The sequence below is a fragment of the Buteo buteo genome, chromosome Z (genome assembly GCF_964188355.1).
Source record: "Buteo buteo chromosome Z, bButBut1.hap1.1, whole genome shotgun sequence".
In the NCBI taxonomy this organism is placed as follows: Eukaryota; Metazoa; Chordata; class Aves; order Accipitriformes; family Accipitridae; genus Buteo; species Buteo buteo.
The window spans coordinates 80,670,852-80,688,716 of record NC_134204.1 but is presented as its reverse complement, the minus strand read 5'-3'; the positions used below and the strand labels follow the sequence as shown (position 1 = coordinate 80,688,716).

The 17,865-nt window shown below is 41.9% G+C and overlaps 2 protein-coding genes across 3 annotated transcripts in view; one reads left to right on the top strand and one right to left on the bottom strand.

The window, feature by feature from the left end:
- The window catches only part of ACOT12 (acyl-CoA thioesterase 12), a 32,524-nt gene extending 24,834 nt beyond the window's left edge, over positions 1 to 7,690 (top strand). For both annotated transcript variants that reach the window (XM_075020636.1, XM_075020635.1), the window contains 4 exons: positions 2,673 to 2,806; positions 4,248 to 4,376; positions 5,488 to 5,614; positions 6,451 to 7,690. In XM_075020636.1, coding sequence (XP_074876737.1) covers positions 2,673 to 2,806; positions 4,248 to 4,376; positions 5,488 to 5,614; positions 6,451 to 6,585 — 525 coding nt within the window. In that variant the 3' untranslated portion in view covers positions 6,586 to 7,690. The remainder of the gene's footprint in view (positions 1 to 2,672; positions 2,807 to 4,247; positions 4,377 to 5,487; positions 5,615 to 6,450) is intronic.
- A 2,299-nt stretch (positions 7,691 to 9,989) lies between these two features.
- On the bottom strand, positions 9,990 to 17,509 carry ZCCHC9 (zinc finger CCHC-type containing 9). The gene is made up of 5 exons (XM_075020982.1): positions 16,832 to 17,509; positions 15,523 to 15,673; positions 15,148 to 15,240; positions 13,965 to 14,033; positions 9,990 to 11,775 (listed from the first exon to the last, which is right to left on the bottom strand). The coding sequence occupies exons 1-5, from the start codon at positions 17,177 to 17,179 to the stop codon at positions 11,660 to 11,662; spliced, it is 777 nt and encodes a 258-aa protein (XP_074877083.1). The 5' UTR covers positions 17,180 to 17,509; the 3' UTR covers positions 9,990 to 11,659.
- Between the last annotated feature and the right edge of the window lie 356 nt (positions 17,510 to 17,865).

Genomic DNA, 17,865 nt, shown 5'->3' with positions numbered 1-17,865 from the left:
TCCCTAAATGCTGGTATAGATGCAGCTCCAAGGAACTCTTTCTGCCAGCTCCAGTTCCTGAAACTTAGTGTCTTGGCAAATGTTAGTTTGGTTCACTTGTCACTGTTACATGCTCACTTTTGTCAGTTTTACAAATGTGAGCAAAAGGGAGTATCCCTTAAGAAACTGTATCTAGCTCAGAACATGACATCATCTTTCTCTAAGCACTGCAGGCCAGCACATGCACATCATACTGGTCTTAATGTTTTCTGCACTCATGCACAAGGTCTTGATCCTTGTACTTAGGGTATACAGTGGCATAGACACAGAACAACTACTTAGCCTTCTCTGATAGACAATGATAGCAGCATCTCCAGTCAAACAGATCTCTTCAGTGTCCACGAAATGGTTTCTTGGGGAGAGGCTGAAAGAACAAATAGGAATCACGTAGTAGTGCTGATCGGTGCTCTGCCTGAAAGCAGTCATACTATAGGAAAGGAGACTGTCAAAAACATTAGACTGAACTGTATTTTGGGATGAAATATTCTAGTAAGTAGGTTTTGCAAAGCAGCATGTGCTTCTCTGTATGCACAGGATTTGTTCCCTTTTCCCTGGAACTAGAATGACCCCAAGCTGATTGACAGTTTTTGAAGGTAGAAAGTGGCACTGTGAGCTCTTTGACATAGAGCCACAAGACTTGTAGGCTTATAGTAACAATCTAGCCTTGCCAATGTTCACTTAGCAGAGACATGTTTTAACAGCTGCACCTCCTACCTTGTTTTGTGATTTTTCAAGTCTCGAAGACTCCTAAGACAACATGATTTCTTTTCTATGCCTTAGAACAATATTGATCCATGCATCCTGTAGCTGGTTTCTAAAGCTCTTAGGCCTTTTGTTTTATGCCAAACTTTACTTCAGCAAGATGCCTGCTGGATTATGTTGGGGTTTTTTTCCTATTTCAAAACATGAAAATACAAAAACGTACAAAATCTGTGTTGTTGTACAAATGCTTCGTTAACTAAAATATTGTTAATTATTGATATAGAAGAAAAAACCAACAGAGATGATGAAGCTTATGAATTTTGTATCACTTAGAAATGAAAATCTGTTAAACCTTTCTAGGATTTGAGAAGCAATTTAGCACATCAGATTAAAATTTGGGAATAAAGTCCACTAATTCTAAGCACTCTCTTCTACCCATCTTCTTCCATTATACAAGGTTTATGGAACATGCAAGCCCTTCTTTTGCAAGCATTGTATATACATTGTTATGTGCAGGTTATTAGTTTTGAATTCTCTATGTTAGAATTTAGGCCTATGACTAGAAATAGACCCAAAATAATCAAGACAATATACTGCAAATGTGGGACAAGAGAGTCAAAACTATGTTTTGAAATAGTTTTTCAATATATCATTAACTCCAGGTGCTCTGCTTCACAGTAAAGAATAGAGGAGGAAAAAAAAGGTATTTTGGAAAAAGAAATGTTGAGTCATTTTAGGGGAAGGGGGTATGGGCCAATGTGTGACTGATTTGCATGGAGGAAGGGAGCTGAAGTAGTTGAACTCTACTAATAAAAGACAAGCTACTGGACTGCATGGATTGGAGAGGTGTATCAAGGATCCCTCTTAAAGCTTGGAAAGTGCTTTTGTAAAAATCTGGTCTCCTTTGGATGTCTCCAGATAAGCTCCCCAAAGCTGCAATTTGCAGGATTGCTGGATATATTCCAAAATCCAGATGGCAGGGAGGGCAGTTGCTTGGTTTGTCTTATTTCGATGAAGTCTCACACATACTGCAGGGATGCTTGTCTCATCTAGTGTGGCCTCACTCCAGCTTACTTCTGCTCACCAGTGCCACATCCAATGGATTCTACTCTGTAGTTTCAAATTTCTGGAAATATTTAGGTAACCATGACCTTTAGATACTTTACCTAAACCTACCTTAATAAAGTTTCTTCCTTTCCTTCCTAATAAATTGTATGTTACCTTTCCTTGCTCTCCCATATTTATGCTGTATTTCTGTAACTTGACCTGGCTCAAGGGCCAGGTAATGAAAATGGCAGAATTCTGGACTGGTACCAACATGCCCAGGTCTAAAAAGTCCAGTCTCCTGTCAACAATCACTATGCCAAATTCACAAAAAGAATTGCTTGAGGTCCTCACGTTGCCCCATTAGCTTTTGGAGTTAGTGAACTGAGCCCTGTAGGAGAAGACTTTCAATAGAAAGGCTGAGAAGAGGCTTTTACCTTCATTCCTAAGTGGATCTGCTGTTGTTTATGAAAGTGATGACATCTACATGGTCCTGACAGAAGAAAATACAGTAAAATAACTCAGTTTTTTTCCAAGGCACCTGTAGAGTGAAGGCTATTTAGAGACTATGTACGCATAGTGTGAGAAAGAGGTCATAGTGGCCTGTAGCTCATTCAGTTCCACTTGCAAGCTAATTCAGCTATCCCCAACCAGATGTAATTAAAACTGTGTGATGTCACTGTGCTATCAGTGTACTTTATTTTACATTGTGCTGCATTTTAATGTAAAACTAATCTTGAATACTTATCTGCCTTTCATCTGTCAGATATAGTTTCATAGGTACTCCTGAGAAAATCTGCTTAAGTCCTAAACATGTAACATTTATAAGTGTTAAAATATTTATAGTAATCATTCTTTGTTTTTAATATGTTGTTCACTTTTTGCAGATAAAAATATGGACTCATGAGGAGGGTGATGTGTTGTCACTCAAAGTTGAAATGCAAGTGCAGATACCATCACATCTAGCTTTCTCCCTTTTGTCTGACTTCACATTCCGCCAACAATGGGACAAACATTTCTTGTAAGAACTTACCTTTCGTTAAGACTGTTTGAATCCACTGACAACTAACCTTTTCTGATACAAATATTTTTTGAGATGTTGACACTTTTCTACCTAATTAAGAAGAAATTGCTGTAAGAAGTTGACATTAAAGATTCATTAGTCAAAGTATGGATTGAGTTTTTTACCTTAAAAAGAAAATTTAATTTCTCCTTAGTCTGATTTTAAAATACAGTTGCCCTTGACTGTCAGAAGAGAGACCTGGGACAGAGGTTACCCTTTTCTAAAATGAACACAATTCCATGCCTAGACGTGTGTATGTTAAAAGGTTTAACTTCAGTAAGTGGCATATAAGCTGAGGTGGGTATATTGTGCATGCTCTCTGTAAGAAGTAAGGCAAAGCTGTGGACTCCTTCATGTCTCTGTTTTTTAGGACACTGGTGCTCAGCTTCATCATACAGTCAAAGTGAGAAATCAGGAAATGGCATTCTTCAAAATGCATATTTTAAGAAAAATAACTCTTACAGAGTGTATCTGAATTGGAATGGGTTTCAGAATTGCTGTAAAAGGTGTTTGAGGGTTTTTTTATTTACCTTGTGTAGAATAATGATTAGAGACAATTGAGTTGATATGATACTAATTTGATTTGGTGAATATTCTCTTAAAGGAGAAGCTTTTTTCAATTAGTCATTCTATCCTGAAAGATTTTTATCAGAGGGTGAAAGGGAAAGCTTAGGGATATTTGAAAATTTACACTCTCTGCTGAATTTATGGCTTGTAAGAAATGAAATCTGAAGAAATACTATGTTGATTTTCTATTTCTACAGCCCAAAATCTCAGCTTTCTTATGACTACCATGAAGCCTGATGGACTGGTCAAAATGGAATACCGGCTTAGCAGTGCTTATTGCTAAGGCAGTAGAAACTGAAATTAAATAAATCAGTTACTGCTAGTGTATAGGAAAATTCTGACTTTTTTTTGTAGTGAAAACTCAGATATAGTGATCGGTACTTCCAAGACAGTTAAAGAGTGTGTCCTATCCAGGTGGTCCCATCTGAACAGAGTAGAACACAACTTGAATAAAATTTTACAAATGTTTCCTGAGTGTCTTTCCTGTGATGTGTCAGATGGACAATGTTTGGTCATTCAGCAAGTATTACAGCTTGCAAGCTAATGTCATTCCAAACAGGAATTGACAGTACGCAAAAGATATGCTTTTAAGACATTGCTCCAGCACCTTGCAGGACTTTTTAAAAATTTTGTGGGACAAAGAGGTAGTGTCAGATGAGGTGTTGCAGAAAACCTTGATTTTTCACTCTGTGTTCCTCTCTCTTCCTTGCTGCCTGAACCTGAAAATTGTAGGCTTAATGTTAGGATGGAATATATGTTTGTACTGTGTTTTTCATAAAAGTTGCTGTTGCATACATCAGGGTCTGCATATGTGTGTTAAATGTATTTGCAGAACTTGTGAGGTCCTACAGGCTGTGAATGAAGATGATAAAATATATTATGTTACATCTCCACCCATGACTGACCATAAACCCAGAGACTTTGTGATTCTTGTGTCTCAAAGGCAACCCTGTAAGCCAAGGTGAGTATGCAATTTCAAGTTTAACTGTGACCACTTTGGAGCTGCAGTTTTGATTACTGTTGACTTTTATCTGGGCCTGTCATTGGGTGACAGAGATGATATTCTATTTTTTAAGAAATTAGATTAGTACCCGATTTAAAATACAGGTGTTGATGCCTGAGTTTGCACAACCAGATTTGTTTTGCAATGTGAAGGTGCAATTAAGTAAATTCAGAGCATGAAGAATTTGTAGCGTAGTCCAGTATTGCTTCTTTGATAGTGACTCTTCAGGAGTGGTCTGTCGTGAGGGAATATAGGCCAGAGTTCCAAACAGGCAATTTGGAAAAAAATATGTCCCAGAGGGCCTGTCAATATGCTGAAGCATATAACTGGGAGTTGTCTGTTTGTTGGTTTTAAGTGACTTTTTGTAATCCCATTTAATGTAAATCTGGACATAGTCTTATTGAAGGGAGTGCTTGGCCTTTCTTGAAACCTCAGTGTGACAGATTTATTCTATCTGTAAATTTTGCTGCTGAATTTGGTTTAAAAAGTCCCTTGATCAGTTTAACATACATTGATTTTTTTTTCATTAGATTTCCTTTTGTTCTTGCATAATGAAACATGGATAAATGGGACCATTTGGCATATCTAATCATTCTTTATTCTCAGTTTCTTTTCTTATATTTGGTAATTCTTCATGTTAACAGAACATTGCTTCTAAAAGGCAGCATTCTGTACTGTGCTCGCTTTTTTCTCCCCACATCTGGGAACTGAATCATGTCTACCTTTGCTGGGGCACACTGTAAAACCTCTTAGTAAGGGTTGCTCCTGGGCCCTATTTCTGTAAACATGGGTCATGGAGAGCAGGATAAATAAAAAGGGAGGCGGTGTATGTGGGTGATTGTTCTGTGGCTTTCCACAGAAGTCTTCTTGAGTGGAGTCTGTGACAAAGCCTTAATGAGACTCAATAGAGCTAAATCTTTTAACATGTATCTTTAAACATACAGGAGCTTGTTTGCCTTCATATGAAAATGACATCTTTGGTATTGCTGTGTATACTCTGTAGTCATTTACATGTATCTTTTTTAACATCTTGTTGAAGAAATGTTTGATTCTTCCCCTTGCCCTGCAGTGAACCCTACATAGTAGCTGTAAAGTCAGTTACCCTCATGTCTATGCCACCTTCTTCAGAATACTGCAGAAGTGAAATCCTTTGTGCCGGATTCCAGATCTATGGTGACAGCAACAGCTCCTGTACAGTGAGTAGTTCTGCAGACCTCAGCTGTGTCTCCTTTCCTGTAGTATTACATGTGCCTGTAATCTCATTTGAGCTGACACTCTAGAACAGTAACAGCAATACAACAAAAAAAGTCAGTTTCCCCAGAGTTCAGTGTGGTTATTAGGACATTCTTTACTCCACAAAGTGGAATCTGTCTTGCCCAAGTTTGGCCAATCTGAATGTTAGGAATGAAATCTAAACTAAGCACTGGAGATGGCCAGGCACCTCCAGACAGTCATTCATTCAATTCTGAAATACACTTCTAGAAGGTGTACATTAAACTGGTCTCTGGTGGTGTCCATCTCCCTTCACTGACTACAGAGGAAGTCCAAGGAATTAGTTCAGATTAAAAGCTTAACTTTAACTTTCATATGTCAGAAATTATGCAATCTGAATCACATCTCTGGACCAATGACAATGTTCCTCTTTTGTTCTTTTCCATGGGAAGGATATAATTAAGAAAATACATTTCTGAAAACATTCAGCAAGTCTTGGTGGCTGGGATTCTTTTTTCAGGCAACAGCTTTGTTCATAAAGCACATATATTTAACAGGTTACACGTGATGTTTCTTGCTGCACTGCTGTGTACATTTACGTACAGCTGCTTGATGACCTGGCAGTAGTGAGGACACTGAGATCACTAAAGTACTGTAAAAAAGGCATGCTCTTTTTGCTAATTATTGCCTTCAGTTTCAGAAACACTATGTGTTTCCATTTGCATCCATGAAAACTTTGATACTCATCTAGGCTCTGCAAAAAATAGCTAACTATTGCAATCTGTAAGCTTTTTTGTTTCATTTGTTTTTGTTTAAACAGGTGTGTTACTTCAATCAAGTGACATCAGGTGTTATGCCTTACTTAGCTGCAAATCTTACTGGCTCATCAAAATCCATTGAAGACACTGCTTTGGAATGTATAAAGTTCTTGGAGCTGGAAGGCAGCAAGTACTGAAGTTAAAAATGGATTTCTGAAGAGACCTCTAAAGGTTATCAAGCAGTACTGGTTTAAATTCCTGCATGTGTTGTTGATCATTTTTCTACAGGTTAGTTACTTTGGATCATGTAGCCAATATTGGGCTTGAGCTTGAGAATATATAGTACAAGCATTTTCTATCAAATTTAGATTAGGCCTCAGGCTCTAAATTCAATTTTTAATTTTAAAAAGATGAAGGGACAGATTCTGCTCTTGATTGCATTACTGAATTTTGTATAAATGGGGGCAGAACTTGGCCCAGTAAAACTGTAGCTCATGAGACTATTTCACTATTTTAATGTTACATTGAATGTAATGGCATCCAGTCAGTTTTAAATCACTAAATACCACCCTGTGTAATTTGCAGAGAAGTGGTGCTACTAAGTAGTTTATCCAGTGCTCTGACCTGGTTGTGCAGGTATGCACACCCATTATAAATTGATTACACCCCATGTAAGTTAGTGTTTGTTAATGTTTGTATTTTACCTGTTAATACTTGTAGTTTATCTGTGACTTCCTATAAATTATTGTTTCTGAGGTTACAAATCCATTGTAAATTTTATTACGGTATCCCTGGAATGGCTTCAGATGTTGTTCCAGAAAGACTGCTTTGTAGTGGTGGGGGGGGCTGTTGGCCTCTTACAGAAGCGCCATGAACTCCTGCTGGTGAGTTCTATGCAAGACTGTTCTGCTAGCATTGAATAAATGCAGAACAGTAAGACTCTTGGATCCACTCCCTCACAGATGAAAAGGGAGAATGGTTTCAGAGGTTTTATTGTGGTGTGTCTACTTTGTTTTCTGCTCTTATGTTTGCTCAAAAGAGCCTTGTTCAGAAAAACGAGTATGATCATCAGCAGTTAGATTGTAACATGAATGCAGGGGTGTTAAGAGGATCAAAGCATCTGAACTGTAGCAGTGCCATTTTATCTTACTGCAGTCTCATAATTGGTAGAGCGAGAGCTCTAGGGGTCTGGTCCAGTTCTCACTTAAACACATCTTCATTTTAACCTATAACCAGATCAAAGCTTTCATCAGTGATTTATAGGTTACAGCATGCCTGCACATTTTGCATATGGCATCTCTACCAAGCACAGCAGAAGAGACACCAGCTGGAGCCCTGCTCTCTGGGTATACTAGCACTGCAAATCACCTGCCCTCTCAACAAGACTAGTTTGGCTTGGGTACAACCTCAAACCAAAGCATTAGTGACATCAGCTGCTGTCTTCTATGTCTAGCAAAGGCTGGCCACTGTATGCCATACAACACAGGCATACCTTTGCCCTAGTAATGAAAAAAGTAAAGCAGGTCCTGGTCTGTGGCTGTGGAGGAGAGACTAGATCCAGATCGTGATTTTGGATCATCATTTTTATCATGTGAAGGCGCAATACCTCAGTCTAGGGAGTGAGGATGGCAGTTTCAGGGCAGCCCCCTCCAGTGTGTGAAAACTGCTGAGGCCCTGCTTGTCTCCTCCTGGCTCAGCAGGCAACGGAAGGGTCTGGGCCCCCTCCACGGGCCAGGAGCTCAGCTCTCTGACTCCTGCCCACACTTGCTGTGTGCAGATGATGGCAGACAAGCTCTTGAGTGGGCAGGTATGTCTCTGTGGTCCCAATTTTTAGTGAACAGAGACACCTAATGTTCAGCTCTGAATACATGCGTGACACATCAAGGAGAAAGAGACCAAATGCTGCCCGCACCAAGCATTTTTTACCAGCTATTCGGGAGGCTTCCGGTAGAGCATCGTTTATAACCTGACTTTAGAGCCACAGATACACTGAGCTCAGCTGTGGGGCTACTGCAAGGGCTATCTGGAGAGCATGCTTTGGCATTTTTGAAATATTAGCATTCTGCCAAGCTCATGCCTACACGAGAGGTTGTGCCTTCTGCCCCCAACACTAAGACCTTGGCCTTTGTAGCGCAAAGCACTGCAAAGCCAGGCCACATTCTGGATGCAGCCACCACACACTGTTGGGGGTATAGAGGGAGAGAGTCTTTTTGACATAGACAGAGGACTGCATTTTACCACCCTCTGTGCAACTTCTAAGACAAGGAGATTCAGGTTTCTGGCACACAAACTTTGCTTAAAGTCTAATTATTTGCCTAACTTTAAAATTTATTTGTGGGCATGATGCATCTTTACATGAAGTACCTTTTACAGCTGCTTTTCAAATCACCTTCTTCAACTACACATACCTTTGTGAAATCATCTAAGAGATTAGTGGGTGCATTTAACAAGTAGTTTTGTCCAACAGTTACTGAAGATGCTAACCTGTGCAGCTGTTTTAGAATGTAGTGCAAGTATTTCAGTGCCTCATTTTCCTCAGCAGTCACTGAAGCAGAGGACAAGAGGGAGAGGTACATGCTTCTAGCTCATGTACGATTACCTGAAAACAGCTGCTGCCTTTATACTGAAATTCTCACAGAGACCATACCCTGCAATTTTCTAAGTCTGAAGAAGTCCATTATTTCTTCTCAGAGGACAAGAGCAGTAGTCAGGTGTAGGAACCCAAGAAGTATTCTTATAGTGCAACATGGATCAAAGCAACAGGTATGAAACTCAAGTGATCCAGGGATGGTTGTTAGGCGCACTGACCTCCAGAGGAACACTACAAGGAGGACTGCATCACTGTGCTGAAGAGAAGGCTGGGCTCAGAAGGTGGGCAAGCTGGATACTAGCATACCCTGCTTTGTGCTCCATCATTCTGAGAACAAAGGTTAGTCCACCACTTCTTGTGGGATTTCTTTTGCCACAACTGCCTTCTCAGTCATCCTTGTTTTAGCAGTCCCTTGTGCCAAGCAGAAGTGACATGATCAGCTGTGGGAAGGGAACAGTGAATTTTCTCTTCCTCCAACTTACATGTCGTACACTATTTAACTAAGCAGTCTGTCAAAGGGATGCTTCTGCCTCAAGATTGCAGTAGCACAGCTGAGTGACCACGTCTTACTCAGAGCCTGAGATCCACAGCAGCCATTTCCTCAGGAGGAGAGGCTGCACTCTGAAACCACAACTGACGCACACACACACACACTGTCTACACCAACCCTATGTTCCTATGGGTAAAAGAACATGTTACAATCTTTAAAGACAGGAAACGATCTAAAAAGATGCTTTCTAAACAATATACTTATTCACGTAACAGAAAGGGGAACACGTTCTAAGCTAGGATAAATGTCTGTTGCAAAATGTCCACATTAAAGTGATACTGCTTTGAGCTTTAATCCAATCGTTAATTAAAACTCTGTAGTTAATCCTTGATTTCATCCACATCCATTCCTCTTCCCCATTTAAATGTGTGCTCACATTATTTTAAATGGAATATACATGCCCTATCGTAGTCAACCTAATGTGCCTTTCTATCCAGAGTAGAACAAGGAAACCTAAAATAAGAGCTCTAACTACTCTGTTCTTTAGCAGTGTTTTATTAAAGAGAATTAACATATACAAATATAAAATATATCCACACAGTTAAATTCCTGTATTTGTTTTTTTGCTGTAAGAAAAGTACATTCCAAGGCTATGGTTTCTGTGGCTGGTCCTAAGCACCTCAAAACCCGGTTCTGAGCTCAAGTTTGCTCTCTGGTGTTCCTTCTGTGTTCTCACCAAGGTGACATATGGACCATTAGGACACTTTTACTGGAAGGGTAAACTAATTCTTCAGAAGCAGTAGCTTTACCACTGTGTAGCTTTACCACTGTGTAGCTTTCCCTTAAGGACTGCTGCTTATTACTGTATAACGCATGCTAAGTTTTTAGAAGGCACATTTAAGACTTCTGGGACACTGAAGTACCATATTTGTCTGATGGCAACCACAGCTGCAGTAGAGGACTGAGAAGCCCGATGGTGCAGGGACACAGGCTCACATCTACACAGCACAGCGGAGCGCTGCGCAGACACCCTGCACAGCACCTGCCCACATGGCCCAGAACCGTGTCAAGACGACGGTTCAGAACGAAGCACTGTGTGTGAGATGAGCTCAAGGTGCACTCCTCCAGTAACATCGCGCTTCCTTGTTCATCTTAGGTGAGATGATCAGATGCAAGTGAAAGCCTACCACCGTTGGCTGCATAAACTGAATTACTACAGTATTGGGAGAGCTGTTGCAGGAGCTCCATTTTGAGTAGGTTTTCTAACTTTTTTTAATACATATCAGTTTTTCTATGGCTGCAGTTTTCAGGCTGCAGTCTACATTAAAAATAAATAAACCTGCCATTAAGCAGGCATGTGTAATACAAAGCACAGTTTATTCCCAACTCACCAAGGGATACAAACACTGAAGATTTTTGAGCACTTTCCTTGAAAAAAGTAAAGAAACTCACTTGCTCACTTGCTCTGCAACTCTTTTCAGGAGTATTCTGTTAGTGAACAAATATTCAATCCAACATGCATAAACAATCATGTTAATGCATGTACATATTTTACCTGACCTACCATGAGCTGTGGGAATTGCACCCCCCAGCTCTACAGGCTGCAGAGTTTACCTGATTACTCGGCCACAGGACTGCTCAACCTGGCACATACAGAGCAAGAAAACAATTATTTCTAAAAGGAGAAGGCAAAAACAAACCAGAACCCAAAAAGACTCTTTAGAAAATACCCATAATCCCTTTCATAGAAATAGAGAAATACTCTTAGTAATATCAGCATGATCATGTTCATCTCTGATAAGTACAAGCAGCACTTTTAAGGTAACAATACTGACCACTGAAATTCAGTGGTCATAAACCTCCATGATAAAACGCACATACCCTGTTTGGTTACTGGAACCAGATCCCTGTTACGAGAAGAAGCCAGTTTCCCTCTTCAGAGGAGGGAGTGCTGTATTTTGGCAGAGATACATAAAAATTAGAGATACACGTGCTGTGTTTCTGGTGTTCCCAACTTTTCAGTAAGCTCAGTAAGTTTGGGAGGCAAACTGGAAAAATGAGGGGGAATGAAAAAAAAAAATTATTTAGCAGCAGCAGTCTCCTTGATTTTCTGGAACCAGCAATCCACTCTGTAGTCACTACTACAGAGTGAAGCAGTGCAGGCTAACTGTGGTTTAGAGCCAAGAGGCCTTCAAAAAGTAACAACTTTGGGTACTTTCACTTCTGTTTTTTGCAGCTTCGGTGTTTCTGTAATTTCTTCATAATCTGCGCTCATTCCAATGGCCCATCGCCCAACGGTAACCTGATCTGCAGAGCAAGAGTCAAGAGATTATGGAAAGGCTAAGCATTACCATTATATCAAACTTTTGCATTTGAGGAAGATTTGGCCCGCAAGGGCCTGTCATTAATTCACCAAAGACCTGTCTGTTTAGTTCTAGCTCTGAAGCCCCCTCTCCTTACACAACTTTAATTCTTTATTTTTTTTTCAAATTGTGTTTTGTAAACCCCTTTTCTTCCCCCATGCAGATTGTCAGGATTCAGAAGTCATTAGCACATGTTTTTTCCTATTTGACTGTCCAAAGAAATATTCAAGGAGTATGCAGATGATATATTAGCTCTCACTTAAGTCCAAATAACTCTTACGATGAAGATTACAGAGTATGTCAGGCATCTCTGGATATAAAGGAAAGACCTTCTCTATTATACAGATGAAAAAACTAAGCCTGAGGAGGCACAACAGAGCAAAATTTACATTTCTCAACTCGCATCCCTGCATATAATCAACATCATCCCTTTGCTGTTTAAATGCTATTTAGGCCAATTCACACCCCCTTCCTAGAGAAAACACTGTGAACCAACTGTATTTCTTTTCTGAATGACAATCTAATTTTGAGAGCAACAAATCAAATCATACCAAGACTATCACATGGATAAATCAATGTTTATTTGGATTAACTTCTGCACAGTAAAGCAGGCCAAATAACTCCCCCTGATGAAATTATAAGCTGTAGTGCCTAAACTTCTTTGCCAGCTATAGCTACCTTCCTGTGGTTTCATAGTACTTTGCATGATGCAGACTGATTTCAAAGAATACTACAATTCTTACCAATGGTGTCACAGTTCCAATTAATTCAACTATTTTTAACCAGCAATACTAGTTTTGAAACATCAGTGTAAAGACTAAGATGTCCCTTGGGAAATTAAACAGCAGTTGTCAGTCTTCATTATGGACACAGAACTTCTCAAAAAAAGGTAGAAAAAAATTCCAGTTTTGCTTCACATGTAATTTAGAGCCCTACTGCCAGTGAGCAAAAAGACTTGCATTGGACTGCACTAACAACTGAAGACTGCCATTTCCTGATAACAGCTGGCCCAGTTTGAGCAATGCCGTTCCCTACAAATGTTTCTTGTCTCCTACTGCATCTGTACAGGTTTTTGATTTACAAAAAGTGTTAACCACACAAAGGCAGTTTACCATAGATACGGTGTGCAGAAATCCAACACGGGCTGCGTTAACGTTACAGGATTTCAATGACGACTCGGCAGTCATCTGAGTGAGCACTGCCCAAAAATTTGCTATGGCTGATGAGTTTGGGGAAATTTTGCAGTCTTTTAGTATCGGAAACTTCTGTCATACCAGTTAAGACTCAATCTCACTTGGTCTAAACTAGCAAAGCAGCATACATCTAGAATGTTACATATGGTCTCGGATGCAACAATATCGTATATGTAAGATCAGATACAGAAAAAGGCTAAAGTTTAGGCCTGTACTGCCTGCATTAATATTTCTTACATAAGTTCCACAAAAGTGGCATATTACCAACCCAAAAGTTCTGTAACCCATACAAACGAAGCAGAATAATGCACAAATGCATCACCACTTCAGCATCAGAATAATTCTTCGTATCTTGTTTGATGCTTTTGCCTTCCTTAGCACAGCTTTTTTTGTATATCATGTAATTTTTCCACCCACACAGATAACTGAAGAACATGTAAGCAAGCAGCTTATTAGCTGGTGAATCCAGCTGGACAGATCTCCTGTCTCCTCTTCCTCTCCTGTCTTGAATAACTTGAACACTTGCCTGCACATGCAGCTTTTACAAGCTGCCAGTACCACAACCCTGCAACTGACACTATATTCAGTTCCACCACTTCACACAGAAATCAAAAAGAAGAAACCAGTTTTGTTCACAGCTGCTAAGTTGTGAACAGCAGCATAAATAGTGGCTAACAAATACACATTAGCTCATGTAATCTTCAGAAACCCAAAAGCCAGCTTTTTTTTTTAATGGAAAGTTCAAGTTTTGCATTGCAACTTAATGCCTCCTCCACATACCCCTCAATATAAGCACTCGTTCCCAAAGGAAGATCACCTTTGCTGTTTGCATGTTCTCTTCTCAAACCCTTTTTTCCTGACCAAAGTCAGGCGAAGCAGTAAATAAAGACTACTCAACTGTGCACTCAAACTCCACTCCGTACACTCCCCTGCATCTCACCTGCATTCTGTTTTTCTGGACAGTCTTTTTTGAAGTGCTCCACAGAGCCACAAAGCCTGCAGCCGCCACCTGTTAAGAAAGCAAGCTGTTACTCATCTGGGGAAAAATAAAACAAACCAAAACCCCAAACACAAACAACCCTCCTACACTGTTTTGCTCTTATATGTGTATTAAAAAAATCTCGTTCTACTTATCTGTAGTGAGAACCTGTAAATAAGATAAGGAAATGTCCCTATGGACAGGTCTGCACTCCTTGGCACAGTCCTGTAACATTGTGGAGCAGATAAGCAGCCAGCTTTGGAAGCCTGCAAAGACATCTTCCTCTGTCTCTGATGGACAGACAGAGCTGTTGGTAATCACATTGCTCTGTAAAGCATCACATACCACAAATTCCCGTCACCACATGCTGAATATTTCTGATTTGTTGGAAGCTCTCTTTTTGAGAAACAAGCTGAATTCTGCTGAAATTCATACACAAAGGAACTTCTGAAATTAATAGGCACTCTTGAGAGGCAGGCAATCCAACTGCAGGTACTGAGATGTGAACTATAAATTCTACTCATCATCCAAACATTGAAAGGAAAGTGATTTTTCTTCCACTTTAACTGTGCTGTAAGATCATCCTTTTGAGTTGGCCAGACCTCAGGTTTGTACTGGGAGACAGAATGCTACTTGTTAGTGCCAACAGAGGTATCAGGCAGAGCAGAATCTGAGTGAAATCTTCAAACTTAGATCACATTTCTCGCTGAAGTCACTTAAACTGAAAATGTCCTCTTTCCAGTGAAAGCCCTTGTTTTGTGGGAACACCTCCCAAAGTCTTAAGTTACAGCATGAGAGTATGTTTTTACCAAATACTTTGGTACATGTATATTTAAACGCACACTGACTACATACATGCAGCCTATTATGATTTTGTATCATTTTGTATGCCTCTTGATGCTGCAAGCACAAGCAAGTTCTCATACTTCGCATCTCATCTCGTTGTTTAACACTGAGTTTACAATTAAAACAGAAATCCCTAGGTAATCAATATTAACACTGAATTCCCCAGAATTAGTCTGCTTTTACCAAGAGTAAAAGATGTTCAGACATTCCTTTCAGCCAGATGTTTATTTGCTTGCAATGTTACTCTGTTCTCTATCAGGTAAGTATGAAAAATGTGTTTTGGTTTTAGTACACTCACCTTCAGCATACAATCCCTTGGGATTATCGGGACATGACCTTGACAGATGCCCCATCTCACCACAGATGAAACATTTTGCATATGGAAATGCCCCTGCAAAATCCCACACAGTTTATGATTCACATTAAAAACTTCGTAAAGTCACAGACAACTGTGAATACACTATAATGACAATATTTTACTATACTATTATACTATAATCACTATACTGTCTCTTACACTGTTAGGTTCTTTATTAAAATATTATATTCCTTTAAATTTATCAACCTTACCTCCTCAGAACAGTTAAATTACTAAAACACAAATCTTGTATTTCAGTAGTCAGAAAACTCATAGACCAAAGCATCTCGAAAAATACAAATTTCTGAGACATACCAACTGCTGGATCTATTTTTGATTTGCATTTGCTGATGTCATGTTCTGTGGATCCGCACCGGTAGCAGATTCCTGTACCCATATCTTGACTTTCCAGTACGGCAGGACAATCAGCAACACCGTGGCCAGGTTCTCTACAGTGGAAACACACCTTTGAAAATAAAAATTAAGTTATATGCATTTTCAAAGACAGTTCACATGGAAAAAACAGCACTTACAGGTGATGTTACTAAAGAGTTCACTTACTCCTACTATCTGATTATCACCTATAGCCAGTAGACTTTTACTAGACCACTATTTCTCTTGGCTGAAACCTGGAGGGTACTATCAGATACGTATCTCTAGTGTTGAGATTTGAGGTTACTCTAACATAAAAAGACAAGCATCTGTGAATGGCACTCGAAGACCTGAAAATCACAGTCTAATAAGGCCTTCTGGCTTTTTAGAAGGCAAACATATCAAGGGATTTTCTCCTCGGGGCAAAAGAGCTTGACAGAAGAGACATTGTAGCCTCTCACAAAATAACTGTCAGTGCTCTATGCCATTCAACCATATTATTATCGGTACTTTTCTCCTTTTACCAACAACGGACCGCACAGGGTATTTGGTCATTGACAACTCAGTGCCCTGGATGAATGGTGATACTTGATTTTGATTACAGCACAGTTCCCCAAGCTCTTTAAGTACTACTGCAGTAAGTGGTTAGGTAAATACAGGCAACGTTACTCTAATCCTGTAATTTACTCATGAAGAATCTCTCTCAGATTAATCAGCAGTAACTCTCTTTGCTATGTTCCCAGATTACATTCAGCGTAAATTCACGGTGAGTGCCTAAGTTTGTGCTGAGATAACTGCTTTTAGACAGTCTTGGAGTCTGCTGGAGATCACACTCCAATTCTCAAGCAGAAGACGCTGCAGAAAGAGGCAAAAAACAGCAGGAACATTGTACTGATGAATTACACCTAGAAATGCACTGAAATAGTTTCAGCAGGAGACAAGAGGGGCTGGGAATTCATCAAAGGGTAGCAAGACCAGTGCTGAACCGGAAGAGCCATGCTAAAGGCTAAGATTTTAGCTGAAATTCATCGTTTGTGTCAAAGTTGAGGTACTCAAGTCCACTTTATGAACTCGAAGCGTCACTTCGCACATGCTACGCTTCTAGTGGTTCAGGCGCTCGGCCTCCTCACCGAACCACCTCGGCAGCACCGGCAGAGAACGAGGAACCGGCGTTTTCCGCACAGAGCTCTTCCCAAGTTTCTAACAAGCTGCCACGGAGAGCCCAACACCCGCGACTCAAGGCGAAACTCACCATGGCATTCTTCTTCATTTCTTGCCTCTTCAGCCTCCTCCCCTCCCGCCGCTTGTCCTTCTTCAAGGCCACCGCTACCTGCTTCTGCAGCTCGGCGCCGGCCGCCTCGGCCGCCTCGCCACCCCGCGAGCTCCGCTTCAGGTACGCAGCAAACCCGTTCACGTCTTCGTTCGGATACTCCTTTTTCCTCCTGTTCTTCTTCTTCTTCCCCTTCCCCGGCTCCGTCCTCGGGGAGAGCGGGCCCGGGCGGCCCTCCCGCCCCTCGGGGCCGCTCACCATCTCCTCCCAGGGGGTCGCATCCAGCGCCTTTTCGCCGGGAGGGCCGGTTCGGCGAGCCCACCGGGTCATGGCAGGGCGGCCAGCGCCCGGGGCACCTCCCGAGCACGGGCGCGCAACGCAGACCCCGCTCCCTCAGCGAGCCGCGACCCGCCCCGACGCCGTTCGCACCTCTGAGGCGCCCCCGGCCCTCACCGCCCGCCTGCCCGGGGCTGGCCCAGCCGAACCCCCGCGGCCCGTCCCGGGAGTGCGGCCGGGATGGGGGGGTACCGGCGGGGATGGGGGGGGGTACCGGCGTCGGCGGCGGAGGGGCCCGGCCTGAGGCGGGCCCGAGTCCGCCGCGGCAGAAGAGACTCTCTGACAGAGCGGCCCTCCCCGCCCGACGGCTCTCCTGCCCCGCGCCGGAAGTGGAGCGGAGTCCCCCTGGCCGCCGGTGGGGCGGGCGTCCGGCGGCGACCCGAGTGACGCCACTTCCGCCCGCGCCCTGCCGCCATCTTGAGGAAGGGCAGGGGCGGCCGGTCCTGCGGCTAGGGCTGAGGGCGGCGCGGCGGAGTACCCCACCACCACCTCCTCCTCCTCCTCCTCCCTCTCTGAGGAGCGAGGTGGAGGTGCCGCCGCCGGCGGGCGGGGCCGGTCCGACCGCGATCGCGGGGGAGAGGCCACAAGGGCCTCCCGTAGGGGGGCAGCCCGCCGGCACCGCGCCGTCCGAGTCACGACGTTCCCCTCCTTTGTGACTGCGCCGCCGAAGTGCGGTGCTG